Consider the following 23,969-nt stretch of genomic DNA (forward strand, 5'->3'; position numbering starts at 1 on the left):
ACACTTTGGTTTCTCTTGCCTTTTAGGAGCCTAAGTTGCCAAAGGATTACCCTGCACAAAAATTTGTTCTTCTCTTTTGTTTGTAATTCTATCATAACCATCATTCATCTCACTGCAGTGGCCAACAACCAGGCCTTAGTGGCCACAAATCCTGTAAGTAAAATAAGGTCTAAGTTCAAGGGGTTAATGGGGAAGAAACAAGAGAGATAGGGAGCAGGGGTTCATAGATGCATATACATACAATTAAGTACTAATATATGCATATTTTATGTCTGACACATAAAGAGTATGTATATGTAGCTATAAATATATCTCAATATTCCCCAAGTTATAAATATTGAACAGCAAAAGGAAAAATACTTTGCTTCAGTTACCGATATGTTACACGTTTTCACCTCGTTTTATGGTTAGAATCTTGCAGCTGGTGGGACATAATATTTACTCAATCAAATTTTAAAAAATCAATCAAAGCAACTAACTCTGTGTAGTTAGAAAAAGACAGGGCATGAAAATGGAAAATGTAAATCATATGCTTGATATCAGACTGACTTAAAAGAATTAATAAAACTAGGGGAGAAATTACTTATATGTGTATAACGTTAAATTTTACCAACATAAAATTTTTAAAGTACTCTACCCAATCCTAATAGCCTCAGCAAGCCATTATAAAATGTTCCCTACAATCGCTTTGGAAGTACAGGTTTTATAATAAGTATCAAAAGGCATACAAAATAAGCATAGAAACTATCATAACATAAAAACTATATTTTAAAATACATAACCTGACATTTACTTATATAAAGGTATATATTTTATTTAAACTCTATGGGCATTTAAGCTATATTTAAATTAAAATATCTGCATAAATAGCAATCATAAATTTGAGTTTTTTAATTTCCTGCTTTTATAATATTTGTAGCATCTATACTACAGTTTTGGATATAGATTTGTATGCATATATATATGCATACATAAAGTAGTGTTTTAAAGATTAAGTTATCTAGTTATTGAAATGAAGGAAGGGAAGGAGTTTTCCCTCAACGAGTCAATAACCAATCTTCTCATATGTGTTTTACGTGTGCTTTTAGGGTGACTTCCAAAATTCTAAAATTCCCTGCATTATTTGCACGTGTGCATCTGGATTGCTTAATCTTGTGTATGTTCCACTCTAAAGTCACTGGGTGAGAAAACACTGGAGTATAATTAGCAAAACAACAACAACAAAAAATGACGAATATCCTGCCATTTTAGAGTGCATTTCTCTAGAGCAAGGAGATTTGGAGTTTTGTCATAAAGCTTCAGAGAAAGAGACTCTAAATATTATGCTTATATACAAGGATGTTCTGTTTAACACATAAGTTGCAAAATGTAATATAGTTACTTTTAATATATTCTTAGACAATTTATTATCCGTTTATAACACCAATGTTGTCATAAAAATGTTTTTCTGCAGTATGCTTTTTTATCATAATAGTTTATAGATTAATTTTTTAATTAAATCAGGAGTTGGAAGCCCAGTTGTATGTTCTGCAGGCTAACTCATGACTGACTCTTTGTGACCCCATGGACTGTAGCCCGCCAAGCTCCTCTGTCCATGTGATATCCCAGGCAAGAATACTGGAGTGGGTTGTCGTTTCTTTTGCCAGGGGATCTTCCCGACCAGGGATCGAACCTGTGACTTCTGCATTGGCAGGCAGATTCTTGACCACTGAGCCACCTGGGAATTGTCCCAATTAGATATGTGTATCTAAAAACTATACAAATAAAGTTTTATATATGAGGCTTGTTATTTCTATATATGTAAGTAAATAACTCAGCTATATTTCTGAGAGAACATTTAATACAATGTGTTTGATATCATACATATTTCAGATGTATTTGAACAGTTTTTAAATTATCCTCAGTCAGAAGGTATAGCATATGATCAAGAAAACAAAATTGTGCTCAGAGTGTAGCTTTGATTGATATTGTATGAATATTAGCAAATCATTTAACTTCTTCAACACTCAGCTTTTTTGTCTATAAAATATGTGACTAGTGATATAAAGCATGCCTCTCAGAATTACTTTGAGGATTACAGAAAATAATACACACAAAAATATTTTTAAGCCAGCTCAATGCATAAATGTTATTACTAGTACTCTATGATAATCTACTATTTATTTTCTAGTGCATCTAATTTCCAGTTTTCCTTTCAGTGAAAAAAGCTTCTTATTCTAAAAACAATGATAATACCCACTAAGAATTTGAGATCCAGTCTGAAAATTGGAGTTGCTGAGAGTAACTGGCTGTGTATTTCTGGGAGAGCTTTAAATTTATTCCTCTTGTTGATGGAGTAAACAATATCTCTTACTCCTCTGTGTTTTCTTTATGCAATATTTAAACCTCTCTTCCTGTCTCTTTAAGAGAAAAAAAAAAAGTGAAGACCTCAGGAAAAGAGGAAGGAAAAGCATAACTTTTCCTTCTTTTGCCTACATGAAATCCTCAAATCCTGTATTTAAATTAAAAAAAAAAAGAATGGGTTCATTAGATATTATTTAATAAACATACGCACTGGTAGCATGCAAGGCTTCCTCAAGTATTTGGCACTTTTCATGAATGCTTTAAAAATTATTAATGTAATTATTACAAGTTTTCCAATAGAATGTAACAATCGAGTTCATGATGACATAGTTAAAACAGACATAAAGTCATTCATGGGCAAACTTTTTACTTGTAATTACACAATAGCTAAAACAATATTAAGAAAATACACATCCACTAAGTGTAGTAAATTTGGAATTTGCATATTTCCTGGGAGATGTGTTATAAATCTCTGGAGTCAGTGGCTAAATACTTTGAGGAGGCACCATTAGATAGGAATGAAGACTGGGCTTTAAAAATCGGAATCATTAGTGGGAAAAATTTGGTGTAGAGGAGAGAAAATTCTGTGTTTCTGTGTAACTAAACTAAACTAGAATATTGTTTTACATGTTCACTTATAAACAGCTAAATATTGATTGCTTTCTGGAATCCCTTGGTGGTCCAGTTGTTAGGCCTGTGGTTCCACTGCTGGGATCCCCCAAGGTGTGTGACACAGCTAAAAAACACACACATATATACATACATATGTGTATGTGTGTGTGTGTGTGTGTGTGTGTGTGTGTGTGTGTAAAGTATATATTACTGTCTTTTTTCCCCTCACAGGTTAGTTGTAAAGTGTCCCAGTTCATTCATCTTTACCTGATGGGCTGTAACTACTTTTGGATGCTTTGTGAAGGCATTTACCTACACACGCTTGTTGTAGTGGCTGTATTTGCAGAGAAGCAGCACTTGATGTGGTATTATTTTCTTGGCTGGGGTAAGTGCCATTATGCATATCTACTGATCCATCTTTTAAAAAAGCTTTTGAAGGATGCAGAGTTCCTTTGTAATAAAAGTATACTTACGATTAATCATTTTTAAAACAATATCAACTGATTAACCTTTGCTTATTGCTGTAAAATAAAATATTTAAAGTACCACTGACTCACTGTTTTTAGTAAGTACAGGACAATTAATGATACAGGTATTTTTTTTGTATTTAATATTCCAGTGTATGTTTTGGCTGACTATGTAGTGACTAAAACAATAGATTTATAAATTAAAGGATCTAGTCTTTGCACTATTCTGAATTTCCTTTTTCCTCATGTACAAAATGAGGACATTGGTCTTAACTAGCCTTGAACTTCTATTCTAAAAATGCTTGTTTAAAAAATATATATATCATTTTAAGAATAGAGGATGCAGTATTGCATTGACAGCCAAAAAATCTTTTCCCACACATCATCTGATGTGTTATTATACACAGAGCAAAAAATAATACATTTTAGCATATTTTTAAAATGACTGGAATAAAGAGAAACATAAAATGTTAAAAAGGAATGCAATAGAACTAGTTTCCAGAAACAAAACTTAAATTATATTTATATATCTATCCATCTATCTATTTACCCAACCACATAATAGAAGTAGAGATACAGACGTACCGAAAACATCAAATCCCTTATAATTATACAGTGGAAGTAAGAAGCAGATTTAAGGGACTAAATATGATAGACAGAGTGCCTGATGAACTATGTACAGAGGTTCGTGACATTGTACAGGAGACAGGGATCAAGACCATCATGGAAAAGAAAAGCAAACAAGCAAAATGGCTGTCTGAGGAGGGTTTAGAGATAGCTCTGAAAAGAAAAGTGAAAAGCAAAGGAGAAAAGAAAAGATATTCTCATTTGAATGCAAAGTTCCAAAGAATAGTAAGGAGAGATAAGAAAGCCTTCCTCAGCAATCAATGCAAAGAAAGAGAGGAAAAGAACAGAATGGGAAAGACTAGAGATCTCTTCAAGAAAACTAGAGATACCAAGAGAACATTTCATGCAAAAATAGGCTCAATAAAGGACAGAAATGGTACGGACCTAACAGAAGCAGAAGATATTAAGAAGAGGTGGCAGAATACACAGAAGAACTGTACAAAAAAGATCTTCACGACCGGGATCATCACAATGGTGTGATCACTCACCTAGAGCCAGACATCCTGGAATGTGAAGTCAAGTGGGCCTTAGAAAGCATCACTATGAATAAAGCTAGTGGAGGTGATGCCATTCCAGTTGAGCTCTTTCAAATCCTGAAAGATGATGCTGTGAAAGGGCTGCACTCAATATGCCAGCAAATTTGGAAAACTCAGCAGTGGCCACAGGACTGGAAAAGGTTAGTTTTCATTCCAGTCCCAAAGAAAGGCAATGCCAAAGAATGCTCAAACTACCACACAATTGCACTCATCCACATGTTAGTAAAGTAATGCTCAAAATTCTCCAAGCCAGGCTTCAGCAATACATGAACCGTGAACTTCCAGATGTTCAAGCTGGTTTTAGAAAAGACAGAGGAACCAGAAATGAAATTTCCAACATCTGCTGGATCATCAAAAAAGCAAGAGAATTCCAGAAAATCATCTATTTCTGCTTTATTGACTATGCCAAAGCCTTTGACTGTGTGGATCACAATAAACTGTGGAAAATTCTGAAAGATGGGAATACCAGACTACCTGACCTGCCTCTTGAGAAACCTATATGCAGGTCAGGAAGCAACAGTTAGAACTGGACATGGAACGACAGACTGGTTCCAAATAGGAAAAGGAGTACATCAAGGCTGTATATTGTCACCCTGCTTATTTAACTTCTATGCAGAGTACATCATGAGAAATGCTGGGCTGGAAGAAGCACAAGCTGGAATCAAGATTGCTGGGAGAAATATCAATAACCTCAGATATGCAGATGACACCACCCTTATGGCAGAAAGTGAAGAGGAACTAAAGAGCCTCGTGATGAAACTGAAAGAGGAAAGTAAAAAGTTGGCGTAAAGCTCAACATTCAGAAAACAAAGATCATGGCATCTGGTCCCATCACATCATGGCAAATAGATGGGGAAACAGTGGAAACAGTGTCAGACTTTATTTTGGGGGGCTCCAAAATCACTGCAGATGATGATTGCAGCCTTGAAATTAAAAGACACTTACTCCTTGAAAGGAAAGTTATGACCAAGCTAGACAAATTATTAAAAAGTAGAGACATTACTTTGCCAACAAAGGTCTGTCTAGTCAAGGCTATGGTTTTTCCAGTGGTCTTGTATGGATGTGAGAGTTGGACTGTGAAGAAAGTTGAGCGCCGAAAAATTGATACTTTTGAGTGGTGGTGTTGGAGAAGATTCTTGAGAGTCCTTTGTACTGTAAGGAGATCCAACTAGTCCATCATAAGGAGATCAGTCCTGGGTGTTCATTGGAAGGACTGATGCTGAGGCTGAAACTCCAATGCTTTGGCCACCTCATGCAAAGAGTTGACTCACTGGAAAAGACCTTGATGCTGGGAGGGATTCGGGGCAGGAGGAGAAGGGGACGAGAAGAATGAGATGGCTGGCTGGCATGACCGACTTGATGCACATGAGTTTGGGTGAACTCGGGGAGTTGGTGATGGACAGGGAGGTCTGGCGTGTTGTGATTCATGGGCTCCCAAAGAGGCGAACATGACTGAGTGACTGAACTGAACTGAACTGATAAACATACCATCTTTATTTTTTCAGTGAAATAGAATTTATTTCTATTGGTCATTTGATATTATTGAATATAAAAATATCAGATATATGTTTCCCAAGTGAGTGCAATTTTTGCTCAGTTACCTCCATGTGTGTATGTACGTGTGTTCAATTGTATGGAACTCTTTGCAACCCCATGGACTGTAGCCCCCAGGCGCCTCTGTCCATGGGATTTCCCAGGCAAGAATACTGAATTGAGTTGTCATTTTCTCCTCCAGGGGATCTGCCAACCCATGACCAAATCCTCATATCTTGTGTCTCATGCATTGGCAGGTGGATTCTTTATCACTGCACCATCTGGAAGCCCATGTATTTAGTCTATTAGTATATCTAGGTCACCTTTATGAAAGATATCTTCATTCTATCTTGAAAATATCTGATTTAGAATGCTAAGAGCATGCAAAATTTCTGATATATAAACCATCTTTCTCTTTTCTTCTTCACGTAGTCTCAACTTCTTCCCACATCTGATTATCTACAAAATATTGGCCAATTCCATCTTACGGAAAATATGTGGATTCTGAATTCCTTTTAAGCTTCTAAGAATAGGCAGCACATTTATGAACTTGGGCGCTGGAGTCCACTGATTCAAAATGACTCATATTAGAATAAACTATATGCACACTCTTGAAAATATAGATACCTAATACTTTACCAAATTTACTCTTCAACTGGACAGATAATACTTACTTGATAGGCATATAATGGCCAGTTATTTTTGCTCCTAGACTATCTCTGAGTTCCAAGTTTCATGATATATTTTAGGAATTCCATCTATAGAGAAAGTTGCCTATTTATTTTCTGTTTGACATTTACAGGATTTCCACTGATTCCTGCTTGTATTCATGCTGTTGCCAGAAGATTATATTACAATGACAAGTAAGATAATCTCTTTTTTTAAATTTCAGTTGGAAGTAAGTAGAATGAAAATATTCAACATAATTTTCCTGCTTTTTTCCCTAGCTGCTGGATCAGTTCTGATACGCAACTTCTCTACATTATTCATGGCCCAATTTGTGCTGCTTTATTGGTATGTAATTAAAATGCTCCTTTTTCCATCATTGTTCACAGCGCAACTTTATTTCTTGAAACATCTAGCTTATGATATCCTTTAGGATTTCAGTGGACATAGACAGCATAGTCACAGTGTTTGATTGAAGAGGGTTTAATGAAGGTGTTGGTTTATTTGAGGGTTTTTTAAAAATAACTGGGGGGCTTATTTGAAGTGTTGGTAAAAAGAGTAAAGGAACTAACTCACAAGGATGATGAGGTAGCAGGGGCCAACAGTGGGACGTTATTATCACGGCTAGACTTGGAGAGAAGAGGAGAGGACAGAACAGCGTTCCTGGGGTTGGGTAAGTGTTAGGAGGGCTGGCCCAATAGGAAGTGTGGCCTTCGGTAGAGGAACACAGCTACTGCCAAAACCACAGCTTAACAGGGAAAAAAGAGAAAGAAATACTCAAACTTCTCCCTCTGCCCATGCTCTGATCTCCTGGTTCCTCCCATCGGCCAAATGCAGCAAAAGTCTGAGGGCAAGAAAGTCTGGTGACGAAGTGGTCCTCAGTGCTGTCTCAGAGCCTCCAGGGTGCCGAGCACAACAGAGGAGGGCAGAGGAGGGATCTAGTGAGTGTGGGTGGCAATCAAAATTCTAAAGCAGAAGGTTAAGGAAATAATAAATGCACTTAACAAGTGAGAAATGTAACAGCAATTAGCACAGTTCTTGAAGGAGCTTGTCCACATCAACGTTGGGAGGAAAGAGAACGTGGTGCAATTAGGGGAAAATATTACATAGACATATAGCCCATCTAGCTGCTCAGTAAGAAAGGAAGTGAAAATCCACATTATGTGCATAACCCTTTTTCTATTTTTTTCTGGCCTGACAGAAGATTAGGAGCCCTTTTTTTCTTCCAGGATAAAATGTTCTGCCTTTGTTTAAGCTCTAGGTCTTCTCACTGGGCAATTCCAAGGTCTTGGGAGGTGCTCTAGCGATTGTCTAGATGGTCACATGTTTTTTGCACAATTTTTAGAAATAAAATATTTCAACCCCAATCAGTTTCTTTCCACTCGGACTTCCTCTGCCACATTTCCCCTTAAGCAGGGTGGTAATAGAGTGGCTACAGCCCTTTTGAGATCTTGCTAAAGGGAAATTGAGAGGATGCATTTAATTTGTGTTTAGTGAGAAGTGTTTAGCTCACTTCAGTGCACAGTTAAGTGATTGCTGGCTAATCTAGTAGGGGAGTACTTTCAGGAATCCTGTTGCCACTGAGCTCAGGCTTCCTGCTGTGAGCCTACGTGGTATCATAGTGTGAAAAATGTCCCGTGGTACCTACCACCTATGTGAACGTTATGGGTGTTGGAGTTAGTATGTTTCTTCTATTTTACTTACTTAGTTTTTCTCTAAGATAGATGAGATTCAGATGTAATTCATCTGAACTTCACGATTCTTGCTCTATTTGTATTTAAAATAAGTGGAAATATTTACAAAAAATCAGGAGGACATTCTCATTTCTAGTTTCACATTTTAAATCAGACTTGCAGTTTGGAGAAGCACTTGCATTTAGAAGTTTCCTTATAATGGTCATCTAAATTGCAACATTTATACTGATTTTTATAATTGTGATTTTTGCATATTAGGATTATAAAATATTCTAAATTTATAAACAGATAAAATGGTATTACACCTCTTCTTCTATGGGTTGGTGGTAATTTCCACTTAGTCGAAACTTTCAAAATAATAATGAATGCCCTGGGAGGGAATACAGTGGGATAGGTGGAATAGCAGCTGATGTGTTGATTCATCACATTTCATTTTTACACCTGTTGAAGTGGCTTAAGTGGCTTTTGTCTTTAACAGAGACATTCCTATGTCTGTAACCATGTTTCTTTTCATAGATGTGTTTCCATCAGGACTATAGTTAGCTGTTTATTTTTGAAGCATATGCTCCATTGAATTCTCTAAAAGAATGGTAGAGGAATATTTTTATGCCCAGTTGTTTTCATAATACATGCCTCAAATCAGCAAATGTATGTTATTTGTCCATTGCTTTCTAGATTAGATGAGATACTATCATTATTTTTCCAATTAATAGAAGTATGTAAGATATAAATTGCAGACAGTATGCAGTTTGAAAATTTTAAATTATTAAACAAAGCACAGATGCTAAAAGTCAGGGTGAGAAAAAAGGAAAGAGAACAGCATATTAGAAAAAGAGCCCTAAGTGGCTTTTCTGGGGGTAATATCTGTAGTTCTGTGGAAGGCATAAGGAATGGGCATAGAGGAAATAGACAAAATAATAGATATTGACATGGGTGAAGACAAGAAAGGATGATTCAGCCAAAGAGTGAGAGAGAGAGAAATATATTTCTGTAGAACTCTGCTCATTTCCTGAACACTATATTTTTGAAGTTTTATGTCTCCCTTTCAAAGGGAACATTTTCTCTTGGGGAAAGTTGTTAATTCATAGGACTTTAAAATCACAGAAAGTAATTAACAGAAGGTTCTGCTGGGTGCCAAATTTTTTTTAACCCTAGGATGATCTAGGTTGAATATCAACTAGTTTCAGTATGTGATTCAGCCTTTTCATAAGGATGAAGAAGATTATAGTACTATAATGGGGAATTGGGATGATTTTTGTTACACACACAAATAACATAGGAAGGAAAAACTAAAAATATGAAAATGGATATTATGATAGAATACATATTTGGATGGGCTTCCCAGGTGGCCCTAGGAGTAAAGAACCCACCTACGAATGCAGGAAACATAAGAGACACAGTTTTGATCCCTGGGTCAGGAAGATCCTCTGGAGGAAGACACGGCAACCATTCCATTATTCTTCCCTGGAAAATTCCATGAACCAGGGAGCCTGGTGGGCTACGGTCCATGGGGTCGCAAAGAGTTAGACAAGACTAAAGCAACTTAACACACACACACGTATTTGGAAAGTACTTGGTTTGGACACTAATACAGAGTAGAGACAAAATAAATAGCCTTTGTTACAAACAATTGTTTCCTTTCTTTGGGATTAAAATATTCAAAGTTTTGGTTTTCTTAATCATAGCAGGATTTTAAAATGTTGCATAAGAAAATAAACTAAGCAAAACAATCAGATGTTACCCAACTGAATGTGGTCCACAATAACACCACCATAATTTTATTTTTTAAGATATAAGTCCATTAAAATTAATGTACTTTTTAAATTAATAAATCACAATTCCAATATCTAAAGGAAACAAAAACATATTAACAAATATATTAATATCTGCACCCCATGCTCATAGCAGCATTATCCACAATAGCTAAGACATGGAAACAACCTAAGAAGGATACACACACCACACACACACACACATTACTATTTAGCCACAAAAAATGAGGAAATCCTGACACTGGAGACAACATGAATGAAACTTGAGAGCATTACACCAAGCGAAATAAGTTAGACAGAGAAAGATAGACACTGTATGATCTCACTTATATGTGGAATCTAAACAGATAGACAAGCTCATAGAAAAAAAAGAGATCATATTTGCAGTTGCCCTTAGGGATTAGGGATGGAGGAATTGGATGAAGATGGTCAAAAGGCACAAGTTCCCAGGTGTAAGATGAAAGAGAACAAGGAATGTATGATGATTATCGTTATCACCACTGTGTGATATATGTGTAAGTTGCTGAGAATAAATTGTAAAAGTTCTCAGCATAAGGAAATTTATATATATATATATACACACATACATACATAGATACTTTTTTGGTATCTGTATGAAATGGTTGACATTAGCTTAATGTATTGTGGTTATCATTTCACAATATATGTGAGATTAAATCATTATGCTGTGCAACCTAAACTTACTGTCAATTATGTGTCAGTAAAGCTGGAGAAAAAAATAAAAGAAAAATTAAACAGCAGAAATAAAAATTAACATTTAAGCAAGTATCTCTTCAACAGAACATATTCTTGTGTACTGAATATATTCTAAGATTTATAAAATCAGTGATTCTTCAGTAAAGATTCTTAATATGAAATAATTTCTATATGTCATTTTATTTTCTTTTAGGTGAATCTTTTTTTCCTATTAAATATTGTACGTGTTCTTATCACCAAGTTAAAAGTTACTCACCAAGCAGAATCCAATCTCTACATGAAAGCTGTGAGAGCTACGCTTATCCTGGTGCCATTACTTGGCATTGAATTTGTGCTGATTCCATGGCGACCTGAAGGGAAGATTGCAGAAGAGATATATGATTACATCATAAACATCCTCATGCACTATCAGGTATGGTGGTCTTGCATCATGAAGGCACCTTGTGATGTTTGGATGTAAATTTACATGTAGCTTTGACTTCATTTTTGACTACCTATACAGCAAATTGATTACCAAAAAATGTATCTTTTCTATTTGGAATCAAATAATTCTATTTTTCTTTTACAGGGTCTCTTGGTATCTACAATTTTCTGCTTCTTTAATGGAGAGGTATGGTGACTGATTTTATTCCTTTTATCATTTGGTGTTTGTAATCCATTTTTTTCCTTTAAAAAAGAGAAAGAATCATAAATCCCCTAGGAATAAGTATTTCAAATTCCGTTTCTGTCAGAAAAAAGAACCGTAGAGCCTCTTTGAATATATGCAATTCTTCTTCCCAAAAGTTCAGGTCAAATTTCAGTTGAGGTTAGGGCAAATTCAGACTCACTTTAAAATATTCTGTCAATGACTTTCATTCGTTTAGTCTTTCAACTTACTTTTTGAACTGATCTTACTAATTCTGGACTTAGTCTTAGGCACAGGGTTAGACAATCCTTATCTTCATCGAACATATACTCTAATGGGAAATAAAATTGCCTCATTTTAATTTTCTCTTTCTCTGTTGGCCTTGTCCACACTGTGGTCTTTGGAAACATTTTTATGTCAAATAAAAAAGATTTCTAAAAATTTAAACCCAGTTATGCACAGAAGAGTGGCAGTAGATTAGGAAACATAATCAAGTACTCTAATTCATAACATGGCAATGTGTTCTGAGATATTTCGGGATTTTATCCAAGGCTTTCCTCATTGGAAAGTTTCAGGCATTTTAGAAATTGTTACCACATTTCTTATGCATGTGAATAGAACTATAGCTCAGTGGTTTGGGCTATATTGCTTTAGCTCTTTATGTGTTTTTAATCTACTTGACAATGTCAACCTGTTGGAGGATCTTGGCAAAGTTTAACAAAGTTTAGAAATTCAGACAGCAAATGATAAGACTTACACACTTGTAACTGTGAAACTTATCACAAAGCTTCAGACTGGCAATACATGGAACCAGTTAACATAACTGTATAAGAATCATTTCTATGCAACTAATTAATGTCAGAAATCATGTACATGTCATGAAAAACTATATTTTCTCTTGTTTATGTGATATTTTACTTAGCACATAAAATTTCATATTTTATTTCTTACTTGTAAATATAGATTTTATTATATATATATTTATTTATAATGGCATATAGAAGTATCAAACATATTTAAGTCGTCTCTTCATGATTCTTCTGCTGTGTAGAGGACAAAGGTGACTTTTTCTGAAGTGAGAAGTAGAGACAGAGAATGCAGTTAGGAAGAATAGATACATTGTTATGACAATAAAATTAAAATAGTATTCATTATGTAACTATAAATTTATTATTATATAAACTGAATTAGACAATCCAATTTTTGCCTATATAGGATTTTACAATTAAATATAGATAAGAAAGCTACAGTATGACATAAAGCATGTATGAACTAAGAAAAATATACCTTTGTATCTGCAGGAGCAAATTTTATTTTTATAAAGGACATATTTTTTAATGTACAAATCATAATCATTAGTAAAATATTTAGTGATGGAAGGCAGTATAGAATAAAGGCACTGATGCAATAGTGGATTTAAACCCAAAGATGCCAGTTTGCTCCTGGCTGTAACATCATGGGAAATACTCTGAACCCCAAGGAGTCCCAGTGTGTACTTCTATTCAAAGGATATAAAAGCAAGTTCCTTACACAAATCTCAGAGGGATTAATGTAAACTAGGAATATAAAGTTTTTAGCACCATGCTCCAACCTCAGTAGACAGTATATTAAAGATTCCTTATTAGGTCTGTCAAATCACTCACTTATAAAAATGTACATATAAAGGGGTACATTACTCATATAGGAATCAAATCTCAAATTGACCCTTATATTTAGAAAGAGTGCACAGGGAATATTTAAACTAATGCCTAACACTCTTATTGCACTTTATCCACGTAAGCAGTAGAGACACGGGCATTGATATTTTGCCATATCTTAAAATTGAGAAAATTTTGGCATTAGAAAATTATAATAATATAAAATTTTTGAACCAAGTTGTTACCAAATCCTTTAGCTCCCCACAACATCTCCAATATCTGTCCCCCTTTCTTCATCTCTAGATACAATACCTGCTTGTGTATGATTCATTTCTCATCTTAAGAAATACTATAACTTTTCTTTTTTTGTCTCTTTGCCTCTAGTTTTTCCCATTCTCATAATACAAAGATATGCAGTCAAATTCATTTTGTGTGGTTCCAACTATGTCAGATACTTCTCAAAATCATTTGCTCAGGCTTAATTTCCTTCTTGCTTTCCACCTTAGGTCAAACAGCTTGTCTTTGTCTTAATATCTCTATTTACTTTTTTATTCTCACATTTTATTTTTATTTCTCAGCCAAAATATTCTTATTTGCATTTGTCACTAGTTAAATAACTGTGGCTTGACAAGTCCTCAGGTTGCTTTCATCTCAAGTCCACTCAGTCAAAAAAAATGTGCACCGTTATCATAAACTAGGTACTCTGGTCATTGGAAGGGCCTTCATCCGACATGGAAATGTACAGATGTTGGAGTTGGAGGTGTGTTTGAATATTCTCGTTTGTGCTTAAAGACTCAATATAAAGAAAATCATCTGTGTTTTATGTTAAATGAACACCAAAGTCATTATATGGGCTTCCCAGGTGGCGATAGTAGTAAAAAACACGCCTGCCAATGCAGGAGACATAAGAGACGCAAGTTCCATCTGTGTCTGGGAAGATCCCCTGGAGGAGGGCATGACAACCCACTTCAGTATTCTTGCCTGGAGAATTCCATGGACAGAGGAGCCTGGAGGGCTACGGTCCGTGTAGTCACAAAGAGCCAGACACAACTAAGCCACTTAGCACACACCCCAAAGTAACTGTATATGGCCTACCTAGTTCTGATCCTTAGCATCAAACAGAAGGAAGAGTAATTAAACTTCAAATTTAGAAGAGAGGGATCTAAATACAAAAAAAAGTGGAGTGATGACATTCCTAATTTTTTTTCACATGCAAATTCCTATTTTTTTTTTTTTAACAGTGCTCATCCCATTTGTAATTTTCCGTTCAACATGTTCTTCCCTCTGGGTGGAAAGACATGAGGATTAAAAACTCTGTTCTTTTTTTCCCCAAGAATGTAGCTATTAAGCTAATAGAATGTAGCTATTATTAAGCTACATATCTGTCATATGGTAATCACTTAATAAAAGTGAGTGCTACTGATGTTGATGATGATGATTTATTATATTTCCTATATCCCTAACTTCTTTTTCATCTCTTTTCTCATCACCAATTATCTCATTCTTTTAATGAAATGTTGATACAGAACTAAATGTTGCTCATGCCAGCTTGTGAGAATGCATATTAATTACTTAACAGCTTGACATTCATGTGCATTTTAGCTTCAAAGAGAAAGCACAGAAAGTAAAATATGAATTTTTCTGTAGTCTGTACTAAAGAACAAAGTAATTACAATCAATTTCTAATATAAAGATGGTTTACTCAATTTCGTATTTTAATTAAGAAAAGAAAGCAATATTATTTACCCATTAATATCAGTGATTTTTTTAAAAGAAAATCTTTTGCATATAATTAATTTTATTGTACTATTAGACATATTATCTTCATCTCATTTAATTAACTGCTCTTGCCCTTTCTGTTTCTTTCTGTTCTATAGGTTCAAGCAATTCTGAGAAGAAACTGGAATCAATATAAAATCCAATTTGGAAACAACTTTTCCCACTCAGATACTCTCCGTAGTGCATCTTACACAGTTTCAACAATCAGTGATGGTACAGGTTACAGTCATGACTGTCTAAGCGAACACTTAAATGGAAAAAGCATCCACGATACTGAAAACGTGGTCATAAAACCGGAAAAGTTATACGATTGATAATAGAGGTTGTATTGCTGAACTATTTTTTGCTACTCCTAACTCAAGGACTTGGATCCATGACTTTACAACCACAAGACTTGAGTATTAGATGAATTATTTGAAGGTGACAAAGAAAACCCTCATGAATTCAGTAGTCTGTTGATAAATGTTTCACACTAGCTCCATGGGGGAAAATTGTCTTCATCTATGATTTTTGCCAGTTTTTATGTTGTAAATACTCCCACCATGACTTATTTCCAGCTATCAACTTAATATCACTGCATGTGGAACTGGGTAAAGATGAGCACATTCTATTCCTGTAGGTTGGTTTGCGCCACCTCCAGGACACTACTGCATGAATCCACAAATAGTTATAAAAGTTCATAGAAACGGTGGGCACAGTTCCACTCCTGTTGCCTAAAGAGGCCTAGTGAAGGCTTATAGATTTAGAGGGAAAATGACTTTTCATTTATTTTTAAGATCTTTTTCCCAAGTTCATTGCTGCAGTTGATTTTTTACCCAGAAATTGTTCTAGCTCTTTTGTTTTTATTTTTTAAAATGGACCTGATAATTAATTATTCCTCTTTGCTTACTGTCTTCTCCCTAGAAAAAATATTGAGCAGAATTGCTGTTGGCTACGTATTTGCTGATTCATCACAGTTATACCCTTTGTCATATGCTTTTTTGAGACTTGATGAATAATATATATGACATGCAATCCTGCTTTGGTATCATTAGGGAGACATCTTGGTTGATACTACAAAACATGTTGTCAACAACTTTCCCATCTTACTACACAAATGGGAAGGAATTCATGTCCATGTACCTGTAAATAGAAACCTTGCCCCTTCCATTTCTACTATATGGACAAATTAGCAATTATTTTACATGAAGGAAATCAGTGAAGGGTTTATTATTTCCTCAAAAGTTTGTACAAATTGTGAAAAATGAGCTTGTAAATACTCTGTCGTTCTATTTTATAGCCTCAAATATATACAATCTACCTAATTTTTAAAATAAATGCTTAATGTAACAAAGTATGCATGCTAATATCTGATACTGTCTCTGGGCTAATTTTATAATAAAATAGAATCTGGAATTCTATACTTGTTAAATATTTTAAAGACAACCAGATGTCAGCATCAGAAGTTTGAGAACTAGGTTTGAGAAATATCTATGATAAGATATAAAATATTTATTTAAAAATCCCTCAAGGCCATTGTTTTATTGAATATATTTGCTTTGGTGATTCAAATCTTAATAATAGATATGTTTGACATATTTTTCCTTTTATTTTGACGATGAATTTTCATTCTAATCCAGAAAATTTAAATGCCTTCTGTAACAAATGCCTGTTTGTTACTCTTTGGGTTTTTATCCCATTAAAAATGTTACTTTCTGACTTACTATAAGATAGTTTTGGAAATACTCCAGTCTATTTTTTAAAAGTAGACAAATATATATCATATAAAATGTTTTAATATTTTAATAGAGCTAGTATATATGATGATACAATACAATGAAAGACCTGAATGTAACAGTGGGTAAGAATTTTTGTTGAACATTTATGGAATAATGAAATTAAGATGAAAGAAATCTTCCCTAATCAATTAAAGCGATATTTAAATGGGATTCGTTTTCCCTAATGTTATTTTCCACTGAAATTTCTGAAATTCATTAAGTCAATTTGGGCAGGAGAATTCATTATTTTTCTTTTTTGTGTGTGGTGTGTCAATCTGCTTAAAATAGATTAGACTAATGACATAGCCATCACAGGTTTTTTCTTAAGCTGTAAATAAACAGTAAGTTCAGAAGCCCTCTGAAATTGTCCAGGAAAATCATCAAAATTAATAAGAATTAACTTATTAAAAGGCCTGATCAATGGATTTATGATTTATCTATGCACATGTAAAAGCTGTGTTGTTAGTCTCAGATTTATGGATTTCAAAATAAGTTGTCATAAAAAGGTATGCAGGCTGTTCTGGACTTTCTAATGCTAAATAATACAATTCCTTTAAATAAACTTACATTTAGCTATTTATTATTCAAAGACACAGATTCAGGTCCTTTGCTGGCACTGTTCATATGTTTCAGCATTCTACCAGACAAACTACCAAGTCTCAACCATAAATGACAATAGAAAATGTCAAATTATCAGCAAGCGTCATATTAAAAATACATGGTAACTTTCAAGTATTTTTACTGTGCTTTTATCATATTCGGTTTAGATCAGATTTCCTTTTTGGCCAGGATTTATCTATTGTACCACCTTTAGGTGTAGACAGTCCACGATTAATCAGTGTTAGTTTTGTACCCATATATTTTTGGAAGTAATATTTTTAAGTATTAGACTTCTCTAAAGCTGAAGTACTAATAATTAAGATCTCCTTTGTATTTTACTTATGAAGAAAAAGTAAAATATATAATTTTTAAAAACAAACTGCTTTGGTGTCTAAAAGCTTACTGGGGAATTTCTAACTTTTAAAATGTAAATCTGCTACTTTTCTGCAAGTACTTGCAAAAGTCATGTTAATTTTAAAAAAATTCTAGTCTGTCATTTTTTTAAATTCTAAATTTATTTCGCGTGTCTATCCATAGAATATGCATTCTGGCATTTAGTGTTTGTTCTAATGTAATCCAATGTACATAGAAGTAGTGGTAGCTGTGGTGCTGTATTTATTGCTTGATAATTGTTTTACAATGTGAACTTATTTTAATTTTCACTGGTTTTAATATGCTAACAAAAACTATCATTTCTTTTATTTCTAAAACATACCCAAGATATTCGGTTCAATTAACTCATGTTATGCCTACTTAATGTATATCTCTATATTTTGATTGTATGAAAATATTAAAGTTATGAGCTAAAGTTGATTTTCACTCTTGCTTACTGGAGTGCTGAATAATCTAAATTATAATGATTTTTAATTCTTTACAGCAACCAGTGAAACACTTAAAATTGATGAGTATATCTCAGTCATCCTCTTTGAAGTCTTCCATAATCAGATAAATCATTCTATAAAGCAATTTGTTTTGTAAGCTAGAAAATTCTAAATAAACTACAATGTATGCAAATTCCTTCTTAGACTGAAAGAAAGGAAAAGATGCCCAGGGATAAGAAAATGCAGAGATTTGTCTCCTTTCTCCACTATGCTCCACTGGAATAGTTTTGTATTGAATAATAGAAAGGAAAAGAACTCTTTAAGTATACCGTTCACTCATTTCAAGTTGTTCTTAGTGTATTATATTAGTGTTGTCACCGCAGTCAGTTTTAGTACATTTTCATGACCTCAGGAGTTAACCACCTGTCCTCGCCATCACTTCTCTCATCCTGTCCCTGCTGTCACCTGAGCCCCAAGAACACGAACCTACTTTTTTTCTCAGTAGACTTCCCTATTCTGACTTTCATATGAATGGAATCATATGGAATATGGTGTTTTGTGACTGACTTTTTTCACCTGTAATATTTTCAGGGTTCATCATGTTTTAAATTGTCTCATCATTACATTCCTTTCTTTGCCTGAATTATTAAACTGTATGGATTTACCAAATTTTGTTTATCCATCTGTCTGTTGTGTTTTTCTGATCTTTTGGCTATTATGAATAATGCTATTATAAATATTTATGTAAATTTTACTTGGTTATAGTTCCAGAAGTAAAAATGTTGGGTCATACGTTAAATGTGTCTGAGGTCTATCAGACTGCTTTCCAAATCAACTGGATCATTTCACATTCCCACTGGAAATGTTTGAGGGTTCCTTTTTCTCCACGTACTCCCCAATACTTGTTATTATCTATCTTTTCTACTTTATTCATCCTAGAGAGTGTGAAATGGTATCCTGTGGTTTTAATTTGCATTTATTTGATGGCTAATGATGTTGAACACCGTTTCATATTTTTATTGGCCATTTGTATATGTTGAGGGGGAGAAACATTCAAACAGTCTGTCCGTTTTAAATTGGAATTTTGTCTTTTTATTATTGAACCGAAGGACTTCTTCATGTATTCCAGATACAGGTCCCTATCAGATATACAGTTTGCAAAGCTTTTCTCTTATTTTGTGGGTCATAGTGTCACTTTTTTAATGGTGCTCTTCATAACACAGAAGTCTATAATCTATAATCTCAGTTTATCTATAGCTTATTTTGGTTCTTGGGCTTTCATTTTCTTATCTGAAATTCCTTCGCCAAGTTGAAGATCATAAAGATCTACTTAGTTTCTTCAAAGGGGTTTATAGTTTTTGCTCTTATGTTTAGGTCTTTGATCCATTTTGAGTTAATTTTTGTATACTGTGTGAGTTGTTGTTCAGTCACTAAGTCGTGTCTGACTCTATGTGACCCCGTGGACTGCACCATGCCAGGCTCCTCTGTCCTCTGCTATCTCCCAGATTTTACTCAAATTCCTGTTCACTGAGTCCATGATGCTATCTAACCGTCTCATCCTCTGTCACCCCCTTCCCCTCCTTACTTCAATCTTTCCCAGCAACAGGGTCTTTTCCAAGGAGTCTGCTCTTTCCATCAGGTGGCCAAAGTACTGGGGCTTCAGATATCAGTCCTTCAACGAATATTCAAGATTGATTTCCTTTAGGATTTGCTGGTTTGATCTCCTCGCAGTCCAGTGGACTCTCAAGAGTCTTCAACATCACAATTCAAAAGCATCAATTCTTTGGTATTCAGCCTTCTTTATGGTCCAACTCCCACATACATGACTAATGGAAAAACCATAGTTTTGACTAGATGGACCTCTGTTGGCAAAGTGATGTCTCTGATTTTTAATACAATGTTTAAGTTTATCAAAGATTTCCTTCCAAGGAGCAAGCATCTTTTAATTTCATGGCCGCAGTCAACATCAACAGTGATTTTGGAGCCCAAGAAAAGAAAATCTGCCACTGCTTCACTTTTTGCCTTCTATTTGCCATGAAGTGATGGTACTGGATGCCATGATCTTAGTTTTCTAAATGTTGAGTTTCAAGCCAGCTTTTTCATTCTCCTCTTTCACCCTCATCAAGAGGCTCTTTAGTTCCTCTTCACTTTCTGACATCAGAATGGTATCATCTGCATATTTGTAGTTGTTGATATTTCTCCCAGCAATTTTGATTCCAGCCTGTGGTTCATCCAGTCTGGCATTTTGCATGATGTACTCTGCTTATAAGTTAAATGAGTAGGGTGACAATATATAGGCTTGTCATACTTCTTTCCCAATGTTGAACCCAGTCAGTTGTTCCATGTAAGGTTTGAACCATTATTTCTTGACCTGCATTAAGGTTTCTCAGAAGACAGGTAAAGTAGTCTAGTGTTTCCATTTCTTTAACAATTTTCCATAGTTTATTGTGATCCACAGAGTCAAAGACTTTTGTGTAGTCAATGAAGTGGAAGTAGATGTTTTTCTAGAATTCCCTTTCTTTTTCTATGGTCCAGTGGATGTTGGCAATTTGATTTCTGATTCCTCTGCTTTTTCTGAACCTAGCTTGTATATATGGAAGTTCTTGGTTCATGTACTGCTGAACCCTAGCATGAAGGATTTTGAGCATAACTTTACTAGCATATGAAATGAGCACAGTTGTACAATAGCTGGAACACTGCTTACAATTGCCCTTCTCTGGGATTGGGATGAAAACTGACTTTTTCCAGTCCTATGGCCACAGTTGAGTTTTCCAAATTTGCTGTCATATTGAGGGCAGCACTTTAACAGCATCATGTTTTAGAATTTGAAATAGTTCAGCAAGAATTCTATCACCTCCACTAGCTTCATTCATAGTGATGCTTCTTAAAGCCCACTTGACTTCAGACTCCAGGATGTCTGGCTCTAGGTGAGTGATCACACCATCATGCTTATCTGGGTCATGAAGAACTTTTTTTGTATAGTTCTTCTGTGTATTCATGCCACCTCTTCTTAATATCTTCTGCTTCTGTTAGGTCCATACCATTTCTGTCCTTTATTGTGCCCTTCTTTGCATGAAATGTTCCCTTGGTAGCTCTAATTTTCTTGAAGCAATCTCTAGTCTTTCCCATTCTATTCTTTTCCTCTGTTTCTTTATACTGATCATTGAGGAACACTTTCTTATCTCTCTCTGCTATTCTTTGGGACTCTGCATTCAGATGGTTATATCTTTCCTTTTCTCCTTTGCCTTTAGTTTTAATGTCTAGTATAATATTATCAACCACTTTTCATAGTTCTTTGGGCAGTTTCTACCAGATCTAATCCCTTGAAGCTATTCATCATGTCCACTGTATAACCGTGGGCTTCCCTGGAAGCTCAGCTGGTAAAGAATCTGCCTGCAATGCATGAGACCTGGTTCAATTCTTGGGTAGGGAAGCTCCACTAGAGAAGGGTTATGCTACCCACTCCAGTATTCTTGTGCTTCCCAGGTGGCTCACATGGTAAGGAATCCACCTGCAATGAGGGAGACCTGGGTTCCATCCCTGGGTTGGGAAGATCCCCTGGAGGAGAGCATGGTAACCCACCCCAGTATTCTTCCCTGGAGAATCCCCATGGACAGAGGAGCCTGGCAGGCTACAGCCCGTGGAGTTGCAAAGAGTCAGACATGATTGAGCAGCTAAGCACAGCACTGTATAATCATAAGGGATTTAATTTAGTCCTAGTGGTTTTTATCTACTTTCTTCAATTTAAGCCTGAACTTTGAATACGGCTGATTATCTGAGGCACAGTCAGCTCCAGGTGTTGTTTTGGCTGGCTGCATAGAGCTTCTCTATCTTCAGTTGCAAAGAATGTAATCAATCTGTTTTCTGTATTGACCATTTAGTGATGTCCACGTGTAGAGTCATCTCTTGTATTGTTAGAAAAGGGTGTTTGCCATGTCCAGTGTGTTCTCTTGACAAAACTTAGCACAGTGTGAGATAAGAGGCCAAACCTATTCTTTTGCACGTAGCTATCCATTTATGCCAGGCTTCCCCAGCTCAGATAGTAAAGAATCTGCCTTCAATATAGGAGACCCAGGTTCAGTCCCTCAGTTGGAAAGATCCCCTGGAGAAGGGAATGGCTACCCAGTCCAGTATTCTTGTCTGGAGAATTCCATAGACAGAGGAACCCAGTGGACTGCAATCCATGGGTCGCAGAGTCAGATGTGACTAAGTGACTAACACTTTCACTTTTCGGCCTTTTGTCCCAGAAATATTTGTTAAAAATTATTTTTCTACATGGAAGAATATCTTTGTTTACAAGGATGAATCTGGAGTAGGGGACTGCAACCCATTCCAGTATTCTTTTCTAAAAAATTCCATTGACAGAGGAACCTGGCAAGCTATAGTCCATGAGAGAGAGTCAAAGACAACAGAGCGCACATAGATTCACAAGAATGAAACAATATTTAGAAATCTGTTACCTTAATACACCATATTAATAGCATTAAGGAGAAAAAATCTAATAATTATCTTCAAGATAGTGCAGAAGCATTTGACAAAATTCAATAAGATACTTGATTTTAAAATTCAAAATAAATAAGAAATTTATATATAACACTTCATTTACATGACAAAAGATGCCTCAGCCTCCAAATGATTATCATGTCAATGGAAAAATATTGGAAGCTTTGTCCCTAGAATCAGGATCAGGATGTAAATCTTTGCATATCACCACCATTATTTAGTATCCAGCTAGATGAACCAGCCAATGTAACTTGACAATGCAAAACAAGATAAAACTAAACAAAAAGGAGGTTAAAAAATATAGAAGGGTGCAGAATACTATCAAAATTTTCTAATGATAGTTATGGACATACCTGGAATGCTAATCTAAACAGTAAGAGAATTCAGAAATGCAGAAACATACAAAGCAAATGTGCACAGTCAATATTTTCTGTAAATACATATAACAACCAGATAAAAGATTCAGTGGGGAAAAAAGGAGCAAATGCCATTTGTTATGGCATCAAGGGAAGCAAAATATATAAGAACAAATAAAACAATAAATAGGTGAAATAGGTTTTGAATATTACTAATGGTCACGACAGAGGGTAACAGTTCATGGAAAGACACCACGTTCTCGAATAGGAGAAACATCTTAAAGATGTCATTTGGCCCCTAAATAAATTATAAAGTATTTATGATCCAAATAAAAATAGTAGATACTTATTTTGAAACCAGATGTCCTAATTCTAAATTTCATATACAGTCAACACTTAGTATTATTGGAGGATCAGTTCCAGGGCACTCCTCCTCCCTGCTGATACCAAAACCTACGGACACTCAAGTCCCTTATATAAAATAACATAATATTTATATAAGACCTATATATATGTTTATATATACAATATTTATATTTTTATAATTTTATAATTATAAATTATTGTATTTATTTTATATTTTATATTTATATAATTTAAAGTTTATAATATATATAACACTATATATATGTTAAATCATGTCTGGATTACTTTTAATATCAAATAAAATGTAAATACTACATATAGTAAATACAATGTAAATGCTGTGTAAATAGTTGCCAGGTAGGTGACAAATTCAAGTTTTGCTTTTCAGGACTTTCTAGAAGTCTTTCTATTCAAGGTTGGTTTCCGTTCTGCAGATACAGAAACCTCAGATACAGAAGGATGACTTTAGAGTAAAAGTAAATAGTCATGAAGTTTCTAAATAGCAGGGCTTAGGAGATAAGCCCCGACAGATATATAACCCAATAATTAAAACAGTGG

The 23,969-nt window shown here is 34.8% G+C and overlaps 1 protein-coding gene across 3 annotated transcripts in view; it reads left to right on the forward strand.

Moving 5' to 3' along the window:
- CALCRL (calcitonin receptor like receptor) overlaps positions 1-18,855 on the forward strand; it is a 126,424-nt gene extending 107,569 nt beyond the window's left edge. For all 3 annotated transcript variants that reach the window (XM_069577029.1, XM_069577031.1, XM_069577032.1), the window contains 7 exons: positions 27-153; positions 3,187-3,340; positions 6,921-6,981; positions 7,066-7,132; positions 11,161-11,379; positions 11,536-11,577; positions 15,107-18,855. In XM_069577029.1, coding sequence (XP_069433130.1) covers positions 27-153; positions 3,187-3,340; positions 6,921-6,981; positions 7,066-7,132; positions 11,161-11,379; positions 11,536-11,577; positions 15,107-15,322 — 886 coding nt within the window. In that variant the 3' untranslated portion in view covers positions 15,323-18,855. The remainder of the gene's footprint in view (positions 1-26; positions 154-3,186; positions 3,341-6,920; positions 6,982-7,065; positions 7,133-11,160; positions 11,380-11,535; positions 11,578-15,106) is intronic.
- The last annotated feature ends 5,114 nt before the right edge of the window (positions 18,856-23,969 follow it).

The sequence above is a fragment of the Ovis canadensis genome, chromosome 2 (assembly GCF_042477335.2).
Source record: "Ovis canadensis isolate MfBH-ARS-UI-01 breed Bighorn chromosome 2, ARS-UI_OviCan_v2, whole genome shotgun sequence".
NCBI lineage: Eukaryota > Metazoa > Chordata > Mammalia > Artiodactyla > Bovidae > Ovis > Ovis canadensis.